The following is a 20,991-nucleotide window of genomic DNA, read 5'->3' as shown; positions in this document are numbered from 1 at the left end:
ATGGTCACTATGTCCACTACGTGTCCAATAAGTGAGTACAAAATATACGTACGATGGTAATATAGAACGTACACACTATACTAGTGATCGTAATAACCCACTTCAATTCGAGACTCAACAATGCAAGAGATGGAAGATAGACGGTTATACCCAAGTAGAATATCTGAAAAATTCATATATTTCAATAAAAATGCATGGCTAATGTTTTTTTATAAGGTCGGGTATTCCGATATGGACATATGTTTAGAACCTGCCAAAGCCCCCGTTGTCATCGCCGAGGCAAAGAAGCGAATTATTGAATTAAAGCGGAGGTCCAAATAATATGAACAAGAATCAAAATATGGATTTCAGGCATTTCTGACAGAGTTTAAATTTCACAAACAATTATTTTAAATGCTATTTTGATTGTACTATCCTGTAAATGTAAAATTCAATGAACTCAATACTTCATCTCCAATCATAAAAATGTATTTGCTAAATATCTATACCTCGTACACGGTCTTTAATCGTAGCCTGCGATACAAGGGGATGTAATATATTGAAGCGAAGAAGTAAGTTATGGGTTCTGCAAATATAGACCAAGCCCACAACACACCAAAAAAATAAACTTCGACTGGAAGAGATATTACATAAATGGCTGATGAGAAAGATACTGAGACGAGAACCTGAAATGCAATGTTGGGCATCAATGACAGATAATAATAAGTCAGTGTACAGTTTGAATTCTTGAAAATAGAAATACAAATTTCCATCCAATACCGGTAGTAAATTTTGAGAAAAATTAACATGAAATATTGTATTCACCGTAATACATTTCTCCTTCCAAAATAATAATTTCGGTCATTCCATCTCGTTGTCTTCGTATGCAAAATAGATTACGATCACAGCTGAGCCAAGATTCCTGAAAAACATTTTATTATAAAAAGGCAAATAATAATACTTGGCATAACTATTTCGTCGCTATTAAAATAGAAAATTCAGTGCCATTAGGTTACCAACTAATAAACTGCTTTGAACAATTTTCTTTCAAAAAAAAACTGTGTCCTGAAAAATACATACACAACTTAAAACCCACTTTTTCATACAAATTTGCCAATAATCAAATTATCCATCTTTTTTATATATACAATGGGGCTGTTGTTACTATTAAAGATCAAAAACCTATTATAGTGAACAAAAATATTTTAAAAACTTACCCCCAAATATAACAAAGTCGGCAACTATTATGAATACTTTATTCACTAGACGCATATATAGCTTGTGGTTCAATACAATAATATTGGTAATTTTGATTAGCAATAATTGGATTGATGCAGATATGAATATCCCAGAATTCCTTGACTCTATTTTGATACAACCACACCATTTACACACTCAACGTAATTAGGCAGAATAAGTTAAGATAATAAATATGACGTCATCAATCAATACTCAACTAGATTCCCCATTGGAAGACTACTTGACTTCCGAATAGACAGCCTACTTTAGTTTTAGCGTAGGTTTAAACAACAAACAGCGAACTACCAATCAAAGATGCAGATGTATCCTAACTCGTTATTGCTTTGGCGAAAATGCAACATGATAGAAGTAAAACCATCGATTGATCTGATATATATATTCAAAGAATTATCTATGATTAAATATAACCCTTCGTGGACAGAAATCAAATTTAACAATGCTACTATAAACTGAGCATTTTAGCCTAAACGAGTTTCAAGTCACTAAAACGTTACTGCATCAAAATCTGATTACATTCTATCCCAGAAACATGTATGTATGTATATATGTAGACATACCATGCTAAAAAGGCGACAGTTATGTAGACGGAAAAATTTGGTAGACATTTTCCTGTCCGCTCAAATATTCCACGTTCCATAATTAAAACGTTTTGCGATTTTTTGCTGAAATCTATTTTTCTCTGATAAAACAGTATGAAACATAATATGTTCTTTCAATGTTTTTTAAATATCTGCATATTTTCGCAAACTTCAAGGGAACAGTAGTTCTGCTGGTTTAAAATCAACGGGTTTAATTTTCTTACATTAAGTGGACATTTTGTTTATGCAAAAATCTTTTAATTTTTCGGTATATGTCTTTACGATTTTTGGAGAGTAGGTTTGATAATTTTGATACAATAACCAGGCAGAACATGAAGATCGTTCGTTCTGTTTTTTGCAATATAAGCTCAATAAACTGAAAAGGACATCAATTCACAACTCCGTACTACAGAGGCTTTTGGCGCAATAGTAAAACTGTCGGGTTCGCCGAGAACTTTACCACGTTTGCCGTTTTGTTCGCAAGTAACCTGGACGCCGTGAAGGTATTGGGATCTTCATGAGTGCGTGATTGCACAAATTTAGATAAAATAGAACAGTTGTGTTTGGAGAAGCGATCCAAGTCTTTTGTGTCAGGTGTTATCAATCACCCAGTGAGTTAAAGTCGAGTCATAATAACTTGAAACAAGGTTTTTAACGTCACCGAGGAATGCTGCTGGAAATCATAACTCATCGGATAAGGTGACTGGTCATAACGATTTTCATATTTTTCACGTAATCCAGATTATCAAAATATAGACTACTGATAACGTTATGCTTTCACTGGTCGTAGTTCTGATCTGACCATCAAAATAATGCTACGACTTGGTTTGCGTTTGTAAGAGTGTTTAATTCAGAAGGATTTCTAAATCCAGATGACAATACAAACGAAGATTGTGAAAATTCAATGAATTCAATTTTATCTCGAAACAGAAGGAGATACGAGAAGCAAGTGGTTGACGCCACTCAGTATATATTTGTATAGATTGGTATAAATAAAAATATCTAATACACCGCTTCATATTAGATTAGAATATTTTATCTTCGGAAAACAGTTTTGAAGAATTGCATTGCTAGCAATTTTGTTTTGTGATTTGGCACATATCTCTGTGTTATTTTACATCCTCATCTAATTTTTTACTGGGCTGTATTTTTGTTCACATGTAGGTGACTCTCCAACGAGATGGCCTACGTTTAAGAACTTGGCAGACGAAAATGCGTGTAGTGATTTGGATAAAGCTGTGCCAGGAGTTGACTAAATGAGTTTGCTATGCTTGTTTTATATTAAATACGGTATCTCAAAGTGATATCAATGAATGGTAATAAACCAAATCATAATATCACTTGTAGCCCATCACAAATAGTGCAGCTATCTACGAATAATTGTAGTGCACCGTTTAGAAACACTGGTTTATTTGAGTAATAATGCAATTCCCAGTTTCAAACATTTCGTTTGTTCGATCAAACAAGATTACCGTAATTCTGAATTGGACCAAAACACTGTGATGATGTTTTGTGACTTATGCATGTATTTTTGACCAAAGTTTCAGATTAGTCAACAGACTATACCGCACCATCTTCAGAATCACTTTCAATAAGCAATGTAAGTGATTTCAACGAAAACAATATATATATGGAAAAGAAAAAGGCTGTAAATCATTGCCAAAAAAGCTTCTAAATAAACGCGAACCAGAAAAGAAACGACGAGAAGAAAAATAATTGCACGGTTTTGTATATCTTGCGAGAAGTTTATTGTAAAGCTTTAATACATCCATGTATAATTCATAAAGATGAACCGGCAGTGAGCATAATTTTGTCTTTCCTCAACAACTTAATCTAGTGGGCATATCCACATTTGTATACATACTTGGCATACATTTTTACTATTTAATCAAACAAATTCAAAATAACAATCATGTTTTTGTATTCCGAGTTGGTGCAAAAATTTTAAATAAATTGTGCAAAGATTCTAAATTGATATTGGGGTTCAATAATTTCATCGATATTTTTCCAGAATTTCGTGTTTTAATTACATACCTTCTGAAATGGTCGTATGGTTGAAATTTTTTTTTTTGAATGTTTTCAATATTATTGGCATTCCAAAATATCCTTTTGCATTTACATGAGACACTTACGTAGCTGAGAAGATGACGATTTGCGATATATTATCTGTATTGTTTCTCAGTAGGGTTCCAAAATTTTGTTTTATAATATTTGTCACTCTCAAGTCATCGGATGGGTGAACATTTTAAGATAAATTTTGAGCAATTTTCCACAACATCAAAATATAATTAGTATTCGAGATTTCGTATTTTAGTTATATTTCACACACTTAAGTGATCGAATAAGTTGACATTTGAGATATATTTTGTGTAAGATTTCTCAATATGATTTCAGAATTTTCATTTCAATTCTTGTATGCCACACTTAGGTGGCCGGATAGGTGGACATTTGAAATATACTTTGTGTAATATTTTTCAATATGATTTCAGAAATTTCATTTCAATTCTTGTATGCCACACTTAGGTGGCCGGATAGGTGGACATTTGAAATATACTTTGTGTAATGTTTCTCAATATAATTTCAGAGTTTTCATTTTGATTGTTTTATGCCACACTTAGGTGGTCGGATAGGTGGACATTTGAGATATACTTTGTGTAATGTTTCTCAATATAATTTCAGAGTTTTCATTTTGATTGTTTTATGCCACACTTAGGTGGTCGGATAGGTGGACATTTGAGTTATACTTTGTGTAATGTTTCTCAATATGATTTCAGAATTTTCATTTCAATTCTTGTATGCCACACTTGTGTGGCCGGATAGGTGGACATTTGAAATATACTTTGTGTAATATTTTTCAATATGATTTCAGAAATTTCATTTCAATTCTTGTATGCCACATTTAGGTGGCCGGATAGGTGGACATTTGAGATATACTTTGTGTAATGTTCCTCAATATGATTTCAGAATTTTCATTTCAATTCTTGTATGCTACACTTAGGTGGCCGGATAGGTGGACATTTGAAATATACTTTGTGTAATGTTTCTCAATATAATTTCAGAGTTTTCATTTTGATTGTTTTATGCCACACTTAGGTGGTCGGATAGGTGGACATTTGAGATATACTTTGTGTAATGTTTCTCAATATGATTTCAGAATTTTTATTTCAATTCTTGTATGCCACACTTAGGTGGCCGGATAGGTGGACATTTGAAATATACTTTGTGTAATGTTTCTCAATATAATTTCAGAGTTTTCATTTTGATTGTTTTATGCCACACTTAGGTGGTCGGATAGGTGGACATTTGAGATATACTTTGTGTAATGTTCCTCAATATGATTTCAGAATTTTCATTTCAATTCTTGTATGCTACACTTAGGTGGCCGGATAGGTGGACATTTGAAATATACTTTGTGTGATGTTTCTCAATATAATTTCAGAGTTTTCATTTTGATTGTTTTATGCCACACTTAGGTGGTCGGATAGGTGGACATTTGAGATATACTTTGTGTAATGTTTCTCAATATGATTTCAGAATTTTTATTTCAATTCTTGTATGCCACACTTAGGTGGCCGGATAGGTGGACATTTGAAATATACTTTGTGTAATGTTTCTCAATATAATTTCAGAGTTTTCATTTTGATTGTTTTATGCCACACTTAGGTGGTCGGATAGGTGGACATTTGAGATATACTTTGTGTAATGTTTCTCAATATGATTTCAGAATTTTCATTTCAATTCTTGCATGCCACACTTAGGTGGCCGGATAGGTGGACATTTGAAATATACGTTGTGTAATATTTTTCAATATGATTTCAGAAATTTCATTTCAATTCTTGTATGCCACACTTAGGTGGCCGGATAGGTGAACATTTGAGATATACTTTGTGTAATGTTTCTCAATATGATTTCAGAATTTTCATTTCAATTCTTGTATGCCACACTTAGGTGGCCGGATAGGTGGAAATTTGAAATATACTTTGTGTAATATTTCTCAATATGATTTCAGAAATTTCATTTCAATTCTTGTATGAAACACATAGGTGGCCAGATAGGTGGACATTTGAAATATACTTTGTGTAATGTATCTCGATATGATTTCAGAGTTTTTATTTTTATTGTTGTATGCCACACTTAAATGGCCGGATAGGTGGACATTTGAGTTATATTTCGTGTAATGTTTCTCAATATGATTTAAGAATTTTCTTTTTATTGTTGTATGCCACACTTAGGTGGTCGGATAAGTGGACATTTGAGATATATTTTGTGTAATGTTTCTCAATAAGATTTAAGAATTTACTTTCAATTGTTGTATGCCACCTTTAGGTGGTCGGATAAGTGAACATTTGAAATATATTTTATGTAATGTTTCTCAATAGGGCTAGTGTTCATTTTTCAATTACGTGACACATTTGAGTGACCGGACAGATGAACATTTGAAATCCAATTTGTGTGATTTGACCAGAATTCCCATTTACAATTATTTGTATAACTTAAAAGGCCGAATAGGTGGACATTTGAGATAAAGTTTGTGTGATATTTTTTTAATATTATTGGCATTTCCGACTTTCATTCTGCGGTTACCTTCTGCGTATATATAATTTTCTTTTATTGTTTCTCAATATTATTAGCACTTTCATATTTTATTTTACTATTATATACCACACTTCCTTTTCAAAATAATATTTCACACTTTAGCAATCAGATTGGTGATATGTTTGAAATATATTTTGTGTATTGTTTCTCAATATGTATGGCATTTCAAAATTTTGTTTTTCAATTCTATGTCACGCTTAACTAGCCATATAGATATGCGGGTTTTCTGAGATATATTTTGCGCAGTGTTCATCAATATTATTGGAATGCCATAATTTTGACTTAGTATTGATATCTTGACACTCACAACATAGCATCTGTTTAATCCATATGTTGCACCATAGGGTTGAAATAGGCGAACATTTGTGATATGCTCTGTGTATTTCTCAGTTTCGAATATATAACACGTTCGGATCGATTTGTCTAACTTCACGTTGCATTTTGAGTATTTTTTGACATGGAAGATTATTTCCAACACCAAACACAGTGCATCCCTTGCACGAAAGACTGAACATTGAAAAAAGAAATGCTATTTTTTGTGATAAATATTGCTAAATGGTTCGAATCCATCGGTAATTAAAGCGACGTCATACGCTTTAAAATGCATATTAAAATAAAAGCAACATCATTTATGTAGACATCCTGGACGACATATAAGAGGAGTCCGGATTAGTGCCGAAATAGGCTAAAACATTTGGTGGTCTGAATTAAGTGGATGAATTGAGCGGACAAAAATTTTATATCTGTTATCGAGAGGATTGTGTTGACTCTTTTTCTCCGTAGTTGTCAACGGCTCTCGCGCTCTCCAAGCACGTATAATGATACGGACACAGGAACGAAGTCCGCTTAAGTACTGCAATTATGGCAGGTCCGTTTAACTACCGTGATAGAGTTATATATATACTCCTTCTACTTCACTGGATAACGAAATCGATCTGTAACCAGGAAACGCCAATTCAACTCGAGAAAGCATCCCAAATTATTACTTTTTTTACGCAGTCATGCATATCATACAAGTAAACAGTATCCACGCATAAGATTGTCAGTACAGGTGCGTAATCACATTCGGGGTTAAATATAATTTACAAGAGAGCTATGCTCAAATATATGTACGCGTAGCGCCACCCAGTGGCAATAATTTTGATGACGTCATAGCGAGAAAAAAAAGTAATAGCCTTCTGGAGAAAAATTTTATCTTTAACCACTGAAAATATCAAAGCAATTGGTCCAGTATTCGAAGAGAAAAGCGATTTTTTAAAAATGGAGACGGAGACAAATAACAACAATAACAACAACAAAATTTTGAAACGATCGTTATGGCCACTAAACGTGTCCAATAAAATAGAAGAGATGTATTCAGGCGACCTTCTTCTATCCTGATTTATCTGTTTCAAGCCAACAATAAAGTATCCTGAGTTTTGCTTACTGTGGCTATATCAAAGATACAGTAACATTTTGATTTCATTAACTTTGCGGATGTCTCGGACTATAGAGAGTTGTTTGATGTGGCTATGTGAACGGACACACTGCTAGCAAAAAGTTCTTCAACGAGAAGATTCTGTCTACCTCGCGTTTCTAACTTTTCACAATACAATTCCTCATCTCATTTTTTCAAGTTTTATCATTTATTTCACGTTCACATTTATTTTATAAATAAACCTTGTTACATAGAATAGTCTGTGATTTTTACTGAAGTTGTCCTGTAAAATGTGATGCCGGGATATTTACGATAATTTTTACCGGGTTCTGAATGTAAATTCACCGAATTTGTAATGTAAATTCACAGGCTAGCGTCGATAAATATCACTACGCATTGCCGGTGTAATGACCGGAAAACACGTGTAAAGATTACTAGTGATATCCTTCAATTCACAGGTGATCAATAGCGATTTTATCGTAAATTCCTGTAATATTCACCCTAAAATCGCCTTAAAAAATTCACAACTACATTCAAGTAATATGTAATGGCAGGCGATTGCCGGTAAATATATTTTAAAGTGAAAAAAGGCCATCGCATCTAAGTGCATGGAAACACTGGTGTAAAATATTAAAAATGTCAAAACACTGATATGTAGGGCTGGGGTACTTCTTCATTATCGCAACCTACTCGTTTTGCCGAAGGCTGCCCTTGATCTAATTGCTTTTGCAGTAGGCTCGTGAGCTAAGTTTCATGATTTTTCTTACTCAAAACGTCTCTCTGATATATCGGATAAATATTCCGGTTAAACTCTTATGACTTTGGTGGAGATACGAACGTGGCGATAAATGTACGAAATAGAAGTAAAAGTCAGAATAAAAATTTTTACTTACATTTTTGAAAATATAATTCCGGCTGCGTGTGCAGCTGCCAGAATGCAACGTTTTGGCGTTTTAGTTCGCGGCGATGTAAGGGGCAAAAAATACAGGAAAAAATTGATTTAAAAAAGCCCTTGTTTTAAAACACAATGTTTTTATTAGAATTAATAATAAAAAAACAAAACCATATGTAGGGCCCTCCTTGTACATCAAATTATAATATTAACACGTTTGTAATAAAAAAGAATAGTATGTTTATCGATGTTGTAAAATACTTTAAACACGTTTATGTAAATGTGAATAAAATTCGGCATGTTTGCACTTGTCCACCAACGTAAATGTTGACTAATGAAGTATATGGGCAAGTAAGAATATAGATCTTAATCTAATTTCTAAAACCATCTTTCACGGGTAAGTTGAAAGTAGAATAATCAAATATTTCTCAACAACTGCTGATGTTTGAACGTTATGATGAATGTGGTCTATATTGGCCACCGGAGATCAAACAAAGGGTACTTGCATTAACAATCAGTCGTGAGCAAATTCAATACGATAAAAAAATCGGCATGTTTGCACTTTGTCTACGACCGTAGATGTTGAAAAATGAAGTATATATATGGGAGAGTAACTATATAGACTTTGATCTAATTTCTAAACCCATGATTCGCGGTAAAGTTGAAAGGAGCATAATCAAATAGTTTTTAACAATTGCTCATATTCTAACGTTTTGATGAATGTGTTCTATTGCCCCCCATAATTCAAACAAAGATTGCTTGCTGCGTGACATTTTTTTTGAAGTCGAACGCCACATTAGGTTCAACATGATACAAGTAAAACCATTGATTAATGTGATATATTTGAAAAATGAGCTATGATTTAATATTTCCCTTCGTGGACAGGAATCAAACGTAACAATGCTAGCATAATTAGAGCATTTTAGCCTAAACAAGTTTCAGGTCACTAAAACGTTACTGCATCAAGATCTGATTGTATTCTATCCCAGAAACATATATGTATATATATATACAGGGTGGCCCAAAAGTAGGTGGGTGAATTTTACATTAGATTTCTAGCTGCTTGAAAGGTAATAAAAATAAATAAAATAACTGTATACCTACTTTTGGGCCAAACTGTATATATATATTTATACTACTTCTACTCCACCGAATAGCGAAATCGATCTGTAACCAGGAAACGCCAATTCTACTCGAGAAAGCATCCCAAATTATTACTTTTTTAACGCGGCCATGCATATCATACAATTAAACTGTATCCAAGCATAGGATCGTCAGTGCAGGTGTGTAATCACATTCGGGATCAAATCGAATTTATAAATTAGACTCATGTATTTAGGCGACCTTCTTCAATCCTGATTTATCCTTAGTGTGGCCACGTCAAAGATAAAGTAACATTTTGATTTCAATAACTTTGCGGGTGTCTTGGACTATAGAGACTTGTTTGATGTGGCTATATGTGAACGGACACACTGCTAGCAAAAACTTCTTCAACGAGACGATTCTGTCTACCTCGCGTTTCTAACTCTTTACTATACAATTTCTCATCTCATATTCTGATACAATAATTTAGTATTCAGCGTTTGGAATCTGCATCATACACCATGTATGAAAGATTAATTGCAGAGTCGCAAATTTATATTAATTTTATCAAGTTGTTTAATCATAAAAATACATGACGTAAAACCTTGTTATATGTAGGAATTTTGTGAAAAGAAAAATCATAACTTAATTCATGTAGCGTATTGATCAAACGTAAAACATATGAATTTTTTTAATTACACAAATAAGCAAGCATTAACAATCAATTGTGGGCAAACTTCATATGATAAATGCACAATTTCGCGAATATCAGTAAACAGACCTCCATTTGAGTTTATAAAAATCGGCATGTTTGCACTTGTTCACCACCGTAAATGTTGACTAATGAAGTCTATGGGCAAGTAAGAATATAGACATTAATCTAATTTCTAAAACCATCTTTCACGGGTAAGTTGAAAGTAGAATGAGCAAATAATTCTCAACAATTGCTGAACGTTATGATGAATGTTGTCTATATTGGCCACCAGAGATCAAACAAGGGGTACTTGCACTAACAATCAGTCGTGAGCAAATTCCATATGATAAATGCTCAAAGTTACAATTGCCAGTGAACAAACGTCTATGTGAGTTTGAACGTAACTAAAATTAGGCATGTTTGAACTTTGCCTACGACCGCAGATGTCTAAAAATGAAGTATATATATATGGGAGTGAAACGACTTTGATAGACGACTTTGATCTAATTTCTAAACCCATTATTCGCGGGAAAGTTGAAAGTAGAATAATCAAATAGTTTTTACCAATTGCTCATATTTCAACGTTTTGATGAATGTGGTCTATCGCCCACCAGAGATCAAACAAAGAGTGCTTGCTGCATGACATTTATTCTTGAATGAGGCGAACGCCACATGCGGTTCAAATTCTTTGAAACAATGCGGAGCAATCTGGTTATCAATTGGAGATCAAGTTTCACATTATTTTACTTCTGCATGCATAATATTTCGTCACCGGGAAAATATTACAGTCATGACTTCTCCAGACAAATAATTGTCTCTGATTTCGTCAAACTGATGTGCACATTTAACATCATAATGGTTAAAATTCATAAAAATGTTTATGAATCAGTGCACCCGGTTGAATAGCACTGGTTGAAACATTGATTCCTCTCGCTCATCCGCATTAATTTGATAATTGTGCTCATTACGTTTAACCATTCCCATGATCCCTCATTGTCGCAAGTGATGTAAACACTACTTCAAGCGAGCGCACACTCTCCGCTGATTAAGCCACCTAGTCATTTTTATGTAAATATATATATATATAAACTTAATGCTTAATTAAGTCATGAATAATGTCATGATAAAGTTGTTGGTGATATTGCATTGGTTGTATATGCATATGACATTGGTCGTATGTGTATATTGCATTGGCTTTATATGCATATCAGTGGGACATCTCCGCATATGACATTGGCTGTATGGACATATTACTTTGGCTGTACGAGGTATAAACATTTTTGGCTGTATTTGCTATATATGCGCATTTGATTGCCTCTGCGTGTGTATGATTTGGCTGTGTACGAATGACATCCACTGTGGGGTATATGCATATGCCAAATTATTTTTGTAAGTTGAGGCTATGCTCGTGTGGTAGTAGCTTACCTTACAAAACAGCTCTAAACACCAAAACGATCATGATTGAAACATGTGACTTCTGAAGCAAGTTACTTTGATTGGTCAGCGTCAAGAATTTTAATTCGATTAGTTTTATGACAGTTTACTGCCAATGTCCAAACAATTGTTAATTGAAGAGAAAATTTCTATGTAGTTGTTGTCACCAGCACATATTACATTCTTCATGTTATGAACGAGCAGCTGTTGGGAGGATACCTTTTAAATATTTACTAAAATACAAAGTTATTTTGTTTCACTTGTGGGGAGGAGTTGCTTTTGACAATCTGGCACCTAGTAACGTTTTTTTGAATGGGCATATTCATGCCATGATCAACAGTTACATAATACATAGTAGAACGGATTCGGTAAGGTATGACCCCATTCTCTTTATCGTGCGTGTTATTACTTATCGATTTTATTACTTATCGATTTAAATCGTTACTTATCGATTTTAATCTGTAAGTATGTTGATAGGTATTTGTCTGTCTGTCTGTCTGTTTGTTTGTCTGTTAGATGCACGCGATATCTCACGAAAGCGAGATTGAATCTGCTCTGCATTTTGCAAGTGTATTTATCATATGTCGTGCCAGAAGCCTATTGATTTTGGATAAATTATGTCATATAATTAGCGAGTTATTAATTGATTAGTGATGGGACACAACGTGTCACTATAGAGTAAGAGCGCTGTTTTGGGGATCCCCTAACTTTCGATCGATAAGTCTTCGGTCTCTGACTGATATTCTCGTTTTCTCCAGTTGTTCACATTTTTTTTATTTGGCAACATGTTGTTCATCAGATCATCTGTTATCTTTTGTTTTCAACTACTAGGTCAATTGTCAAAGGCATTTTCTTTAATGACCTTGGATCCCAACATTTTAATCAAAATGTTTCTAGTTTACCCTCAAAACAGTACATTAATATAGTTTCACTTTTCTCTTGGTCTACTGTGACAATTTAAAAAAAAAACAATCTTCTGTTTTGAGTCTTGGTGTTAGTTCACGAATCCTTGTGTTTGTTTTCATCCCAATCCTATGTATCTAACTTTCATTAGCATTCAAATGAGCATATATATACGAGTATATCTATTTTTTTGATAAAATATATTTTACAAAATTTAGTTTAAGCTCTGTGTACAAATTAAACTAACTTGCAATTTTTAAATAAAACAATGAATCCAATGCAGCGGTTATTTAGTTATTCAAAGATATGAATATATATATATATGAGATATGTTTAAATATATATAACTCAATAACGAGCTGGCTATTTATTTCTCATTGCTAAAAGCGTCATTTAATATGGCGAAATGAAATAATAGTATATATATGTTTTGCATAAAATCACCAAATATTTGCTTGGTCAAAAAATTGTTTCTTCGCATTTTGCCATGTTAGAGTTCGAGGTTTCGCGGTTATTTTCATCGTTGTCATAGCCCGCATTGATATACCGCACAGTCTTCTGTTGTTCCATATTTTCTCCGTCTACTAAAGTACTTTCAGGAATGCCGAAACGAAACAGTTTGGAGTTAATGAATGGGACGAATAAGTCTGGATTAGCCTCTGAAATTTTGTTGAATCCTGTTCAACAAATGAAAATGATATCAATAAAAGAATCACAAAGTTGAATTAAAATAAAACATACATTCAGAAACACAAGGGGGAACTTGACCAGCACAGGAATCGTTTACCGCACGCAATGATATCAACCAATTAATTACATGTTTAGAAATCATTGTGTGACTGAGTATTTATTTTTCATCTTGTGCTAGTGTCTTTCTTGCAGAAAAAGAAAGAAATCCTAAATAAAACTTTTTTACGTTATAGATGAAATCTAGTCAAAAGCTGATTCTTCATGAAATCGTAAATATATTCCGAGATTAAACATTATAGATATTGCCTCCTTTTCGCCGAAAAGGATTTTTTTTATAAAAAAAAACTTAAGCAAAATTAACGATCATCATATAATATTTATATTAAAAGCATTTACAGACCTGTTAAAAAAGATGCAACATGTCCAAAAAATATTGAAACTAGGAATCCACACGTTCCATACAAATATGGAGACAAAGAGTACAAGGTGTAACCTAGAACAGATCTAAAATAAAACAAATGGATAAATAATTATTGTCAATTTAGTCACACAATTCCTCATTTTCACTCCGAAATCAACTCGTTGTCCTGGCGAACGGTAAAATCAGAGATAAGCGAGTCTCAATTGGCCTAGACTTCAATCGACCCAGCATTATTCGAGTTGAAATGAATTTCCTCAATTAATGGCATATTGTCTGGCACAGCGCGGCAGACTTCCTACCGTTACGTCAGTATCTCATAAAAACATTTGATTTTCGTATTGTTCATAAAATGTGTAATTTTGGACAGAAAATGGTAATTCTATATACTATATTGAATTCTAAATATTTTGACAAAATTTGGCGATGGTATTATTATTGAAACTACTATTGGTTTAGTCTATTTAGCTGCGGCGGCCAACGGCCAAAAACATAAAATTTGTAAAAAATTCGAAACAGTACCCTTCTTCTTCAGAAATCGTGGACATCTCGGAGAAGTTAGTCAAATCTGTGGAGCGTCCAGTTGAAGACATGGTTGTGACATCATAAGCAGAGTTTGCAGTGCAGTTGTCCGTAGATATGGGTAAAGTCTCACTTGCCGCAGAAAATGTTGCTTGAGAAGATGCAGAGATAGCAATCCAGCTATTAAATGCCGTACCACTTACGACTCCGGCCAGGGCTCCCTGCAAAATGAAAATTATTTCAAGGAAAATAAGTTGTATTGAAGTTTACAATTTTAATAATTCGGAGAGATATAATTTGCACAATAATTCATTCATACCCAACTGTTTATCCATGGCATGAACAAGCCCATCGTAAAAACGCCGAGAATAGGTGTTGATATAGACGCTACAGCAACGTTGACTTGTAATATATTACTAGATGCAGTGGACACAAGATAAGCAATTCCCATAATGACTGCGCCAAACAGAAGACCTGCATTATATATACGAAATTTTTCACGTTCAGCGTATTTGCGGTACTATTTGACTAAAATGGTAAATGAAACATACTCAAAAATTTGCTGCAAAGTATTTTCTTCCTCTTGGATATTGCTGGAAAAAATCGCAAAACGAAATCTTCTAGAGCTAATGCTGACAAAGAGTTGACTCCAGATGATACTGTGCTGTTGTATACATATTAGATTTAATAGTAAAATGTATTGTGAAAGCATTAAATAATGAAAAAAAACTTTAAATATCATGTTGAAGAAACATTAATTAGAATCGTTAAGGTTGACACACATAACGCAGTGCAAGTACTACCATGCCAGTACGTGTCGGAGAAGTTTGTATTACCCTCTTTGTAGTCAAATTATATTATCTACCTGATGTATATTATTGAGCTCATATTTGAATGAATTAGGATGAATATCCCTGTTTTCTGTGAAAGCCATATATAACTATTGGTTCATCTTATTCTTTTGTATTTCCTGATGTCCCACATCAGAAAACCATGATTTTTTAAATTGAATCATTGACTCAGTTACTCACCTCAGAGTCCCACTGAATGTAGCAGCCACAAACATCCCTGTCATTCCAGGCATATCTTGAAATACTTCCAAGGCTAATCGGGGTATTGCCTGGTCACTTTTTTCAACCAAACCCGATAGAACCGGATCGCAACCTTCATAATAAGCATACAGAACTAATCCATTCCCTACACATAGTATCATCAGGATAGTAGTAGGTATCCATTGTAACCAAACAGCTCTGTAAAAATGCAATAAAAAAGGAACAAATCTAAACATATCAAATTCTTTTCACAAACGAAAAATTCTCAATGAGTACATTATACAAAAATTTGAGAGAATCGCCGGTTTTCTACTTTTGACTAAACCAAAACGTTAGCTAAGCCTCTTCATGAACCCATGCACTTTATCTGAAATAATTTTCTGAGAATGTTTTGATAGCAGTGTGTGAGATAATTTAAAATCCCAAAATGCACATGATAAATTCAATTCTATTGTACGGTACAATATACATATAAACTTACGCCCTAGACGATCGGACCGAATCACAAGACAAATATCTTTGAACCGTAACTTGATTGCAACACGCAAGATAACAGCCCCCAACTGCTGTACCAATAAATCGTGACCATGCTGTACTTCGGATCCTGGGATCAATGTCGAACCTGAAAATAAAAATGATATTGTTAGCGTTGTGAAAATCAAGATCCAGAATCTTTTAGATTTATAAATATGGTTGTTTCAAAAGTGGGCTATATCTGACTTAAAACATCGGATATCGACATAATATATATGATCGCTAATGTGTAATGTGCTACATGTAAATTATTATTTAGGCAAAGCCCAATGTTTATTGGCCACAATCAACGAGGTTCCCACTTACTTGAAGAAATTAAGTCGACCTCCGCGTTCTGCGGCCTTCCATATAAGTCCAAAACCGCCATACAGCAGTGTTGTGTAAATAAAAACAGAAAGTATGCCTCCTAGCATGATAAGGGCCTGCAAGACATCCGTCCACATCACTGCTTTTAATCCACCCTGAATATACATTTGAATACTGTATTTTATATATATACTGAAAAACTACTTTCTAACTCATATTGATTTTTCCACTATTTCAACGAAGTTGTGCACATCTAATTATCTTCATTTCACAATAATTCAAATTTCCAGTTTCAAAGTACAACAGAATATATATATATTTACTGATTGAAGCATATAATAGAATTTAAGTGAATGCAACATATACGTACGATGGTGGTATAGAACGTACACACTATGCTAGTAATTGCAATCGTCCATCTTAATTCAAGAAGAGTTACGGCGCTCAATGCAAGAGATGGAAGATAGACGGTTATACCCAAGTAGAATATCTGAAAAATTCAAAAATTTGAACAAAAAAAAGCATGACAATATTTCCTATATATCGTCGATATAACGTATAAATTTCAACATTGAACCACAAATTGGCTTTGAAACGCGTCTTCATACAATGTCGTATAAATGAGGTTTATACAATTGTAAAGTTCTTCTGAGTATTCGTACGTGAGCACTGGTTTAAGATTCCCACCGTTTATTAATATTCCAGTAAGGTTTCAATAATTTATTTAGTAAGTTAATTGCATAGCTTACCAAAGCCACCATTGAAATCGCCGAGGAAAAATACCGAATTCCTGGATGAAACCGTAGATCCAAATACTGAAAGAAAAAAATCAACATGTGGATTGCAAGCATTTGGGCCAAAATTTTAATTTCACGAAAAACTATGTTATATGCTGTCATGGTAGGGATATCCTGTACATGTCAGATTCAATGAACTCAATACTCCAATCACAAAAACGTTTCCACACGATACCCATACCTCGAACACGGTCTTCAATCGTAGTCGACGATACAAAGGGATGTAATATTTTGAAGCGACGAAGAAATTTATGGGTTCTGCAAATATCGACCAAGTCCAAACCACACCAAAAAGGTATATTTCAACTGGAATGGAAATGACAGCAATTGCTGATATGAAGGACACGGATAAAGATATTGCGACGAGAATCTGAAATGAAAGTTTAGGCAATTAAAAAATAGTCCACAAATGAGACAATGTACATTGTACAGTTTAAATTCGTAATGCAATTTCAAATCCCAAGTTAAATTAAATCGTAAATTATGTAATGAGTTAACAGAAAATTGTTGCACCTACCGGGGACACAGTTCTTCCGCCAAAATAATAATTTTCAGTCGTTTCATCTCTTCTGTCTTTGTATGCAAAATAGATCCCAATCAGAGCAGAAGAAAATAATATTCCTAAATAGGATTTTAACATTATTGAATAAGCAAATAATGATAAGTCTCAGACCGCCAAATAGATTTCAAAATGAGACGTTTTGAATGTGGAAATTCAGCGACATTATTCCAGGAGTGAGATTGTGAATTGTGATATCCAGTGATATGCTGGTTTGGATAAAAAAACATTTATTTTTTAACGACAACTAACTTTGTGCGCATATTATATTAACACCCTAATGGTCTATATCAATTTGTAAATATTTTTACTAATGTACCAGTTTGTACATATTACATGATCAACGAAATTGTTGATACCACGACAATTTTAAAATTTTTCCACTGTTATTATGGCGAGAAAAAACATCCGAAACTTACCTCCAAATATAACGAAATCGGCAACTTGAAAGTATCCATTCTCTGACTCCATTTTGTTGTGATACTTTTAAAAAGATTTTGAAACTAAAACAATTTATCAGTTTGAATTATTTAATAGACTATTATATAAGCAATTATTGTAAATATGACTACTGTGAATATTCCTAATGTAGGTAGGGTTTACTTAAGAATATGAACCACTTCTTGCTAGAACAGAGTTTGTGCTCTAGTGAACTGTGATTGTCTTCATCCAACCTTTATGAAAGCCAGTGTGTACCTTTCTATAAGCGCAAACAAAGCGATTAGAATAATGAAGTGTATAAACACTGTTGAATTCGTTTGTAAAAGCATTTTTAATTTCATAACTCTGACGCCATTAGTTCTAATATATAGAAGCCGCCGCGACTAAGTAAATACCCCAATGCGGCGTTTTTCTAATCATTCATTCTCTTCTTATATCACATGCACATATCTTTTCGAGGTGAACTGACATATTATCAGTCAGAACATATGTGTCCAAACGCTTGTTCTTCATCCTTCCCGGGGTAAATTATCTGTCATGATCTGAATAACAATGGTTCATCTGAATGAAAAAAATGTATACATGTATATATGGTTCTAAACTACAAAACGAATATTGATTGAAACATTAGAAATGACTTCTAACACGAGTTACTTGAATTGGTCGGTGCCAAGAATTTGAATTTGATTAGTTTTTGGTTTTGGTTTAGTTTTAGTTACTGCCAATGTCTAAACAATTGTTCATTGAAGAGGGAATTAATTTTAAGGTAGTTGTTGTTACAAGCACATAGCACTTCCTTATGTTGTAAACGAGCAGCAACGAGCAAAATACAAAATTATTTTGTTCCACTTGTGGTGAGGAGTTGCTTTCGACAATTTGGCACCTAGTAACGTTTTTTTTAATGAGCCATGATCAACAGTTATAATACATATTATAGCGAATTCGTTAAGATATGACCCCATTCTCTTTATCGTGCTTGTGATTTTCTTCAGTTGTTCACATTTATTTTCTGTTGGGCCCCAAGTTGTTCATCATATCATTTTGTAATCTTTTGTTCTCAACTACTAGATCAAGTACCAAAGTAATTTTCTTTATTGCCGTTGGAACCCAACATTTTAATCAAAATGATTCTAGTTCTAGTTCATTTGCTTGGTTATACAATAATTTCTTCGCATTTTGCCATGTTAGAGTTCGAGGTTTCGCGGTCTATTCCATCGTTGTCCTAGAGCGCATTGGTATATCGTACTGCCTTCTGTTCTTCCATGTTTCTCCGTCTCAACTAGTTTACTTTCTACTAGTCTAGTGATGGCCAGTTGGGACAAAACTTTTTGTTTTAGAAAACTAACTATGTGCGCATATTTAACACACCCAATGGTCTATATCAGGGGTGGCCAACTTGCTCTCGGACGCGATCGACATAAATCTGTTAAAATACTTCGCGATCGACTGATTGGTAATAAGGCCATACGCAAAAACGAAGGAGTACTGTATATGCAGATAACTGCACAAACGCATACAAAAAATTTCACCGTTACCAATAAGCTCGGCTATGTGGGCGCTATTTTTTTTTTTCATTTAATTTGTTAATTTAATTATGTAATTATACCCGGAATAAATTTTCATCATTTATTTGAGATTTATTCGAAACATACAACTCAGATCTACATCCTGCCTAATTTTTAGTCAAAAGTGTTGAAAAATAGCTATTCTCAAACCGTAAATGTTACATGACTGCTCGAACTTCAGTATCTAATTTACAATTTCCTCCAAGTTCGATCGCTTGGAATTAGAAAAAATTGGGCATTCTGATATATAACGTATCACACTAATCTTGGAGAGAGACAACATTCGTATACTGAATAGGTTATTGTAGGATCGTTTCCCAGTCAAGACACATGATATTCGGCACCTTCATTTGTAAACCTTAACATATGCGAAACTTGCATTTGTTGTGTACTGATATGCTCTATTGGGCTTGTGCAGAGTTAAATACTGTATGTGTATGTCATATTTTGCGCATGTATAGTACTGCATTCATCTTTTTTAAAACACAACAGGCGCTGCATGAAACTGGTCCAAGGCAACATTTTTGGGGGGTATGTTTTTAAACTCACTCAACATCAGACGCGATCGACTACTCGAGACGTGGCGATCGACGTGTTGGCCACCCCTGGTCTATACCAATTTGTTAATTAGAAAAAGTATATACCTATTACATGAGCAACGGAATTGTTGTTACCACTGCAAAATTAAAAATGTTTCCACTGTTATTATATGGTTAGCAAAAACATTCGGAATTTACCTCCAAATATAACGAAATCGGCGACTCGAAAGTATCCATTCGCAGACTCCATTTTGTTGTGATACTTTTAAAAAGACTTTTAAAACTAGAACAATTCATTAGTTTAAATATATTATTCAGTCGACTATATATATATAAAAAGGGTTTTGTTTTTTTATCAATTCTAAATAATACATCCTGTTTTAAAAGAGCTTGTTTTTTCTGCATTTTTCATTGAAATACCACTTGAATTGAAACGCCGTGAAACTACGCCAAAATGTTGCGTTTTGGCAGCTGTACGGAAGAATAATTTCAAAAATATAAGTAAAAATTCTCGCTTTGACTTTCACTTTTATTGCGAACCTTTAATGCCAAGTAAATACCTACACCAAAGTCATGAGATTTCATCAGGAGTGCATTACGATAATGAAGAATATACTTAGATCGGCGGCAACCTACGAATTTAGACGATGAGACACCCTAGCCTAGGCTATGCTAATGGATGTTTCCCCGATTTCCCCTATACTTCACTATTGTAAAATTTTGGAGGTTTAG

The 20,991-nt window shown here is 33.7% G+C and overlaps 1 protein-coding gene across 1 annotated transcript; it reads right to left on the bottom strand.

Moving 5' to 3' along the window:
- Positions 1-13,180: 13,180 nt before the first annotated feature.
- Positions 13,181-18,231, bottom strand: LOC120326777 (sodium-coupled monocarboxylate transporter 2-like). The gene is made up of 13 exons (XM_039393123.2): positions 18,134-18,231; positions 17,673-17,776; positions 17,337-17,525; positions 17,108-17,173; positions 16,729-16,848; positions 16,359-16,513; positions 16,000-16,140; positions 15,498-15,716; positions 15,018-15,130; positions 14,786-14,940; positions 14,467-14,687; positions 13,927-14,030; positions 13,181-13,513 (listed from the first exon to the last, which is right to left on the bottom strand). Exons 1-13 carry the CDS (start codon positions 18,183-18,185, stop codon positions 13,296-13,298), a joined length of 1,857 nt encoding a protein of 618 aa, XP_039249057.2. The 5' UTR covers positions 18,186-18,231; the 3' UTR covers positions 13,181-13,295.
- Positions 18,232-20,991: the final 2,760 nt, after the last annotated feature.

Source organism: Styela clava, chromosome 4 (genome assembly GCF_964204865.1).
Source record: "Styela clava chromosome 4, kaStyClav1.hap1.2, whole genome shotgun sequence".
NCBI lineage: Eukaryota > Metazoa > Chordata > Ascidiacea > Stolidobranchia > Styelidae > Styela > Styela clava.
This window is presented reverse-complemented; position numbering and strand designations above follow the sequence as displayed.

Coding starts and splice junctions, on each gene's coding strand:
- LOC120326777 (XM_039393123.2), bottom strand. CDS start 18,185: ATGGAGTCAGAGAATGGATACTTTCAAGTTGCCGATTTCGTTATATTT. Junction 17,777..18,133: donor CGATTTCGTTATATTTGGAG/GTAAGTTTCGGA, acceptor AATCCTATTTAG/GAATATTATTTTCTTCTGCT. Junction 14,688..14,785: donor TGCCATGGATAAACAGTTGG/GTATGAATGAAT, acceptor TTCATTTTGCAG/GGAGCCCTGGCCGGAGTCGT.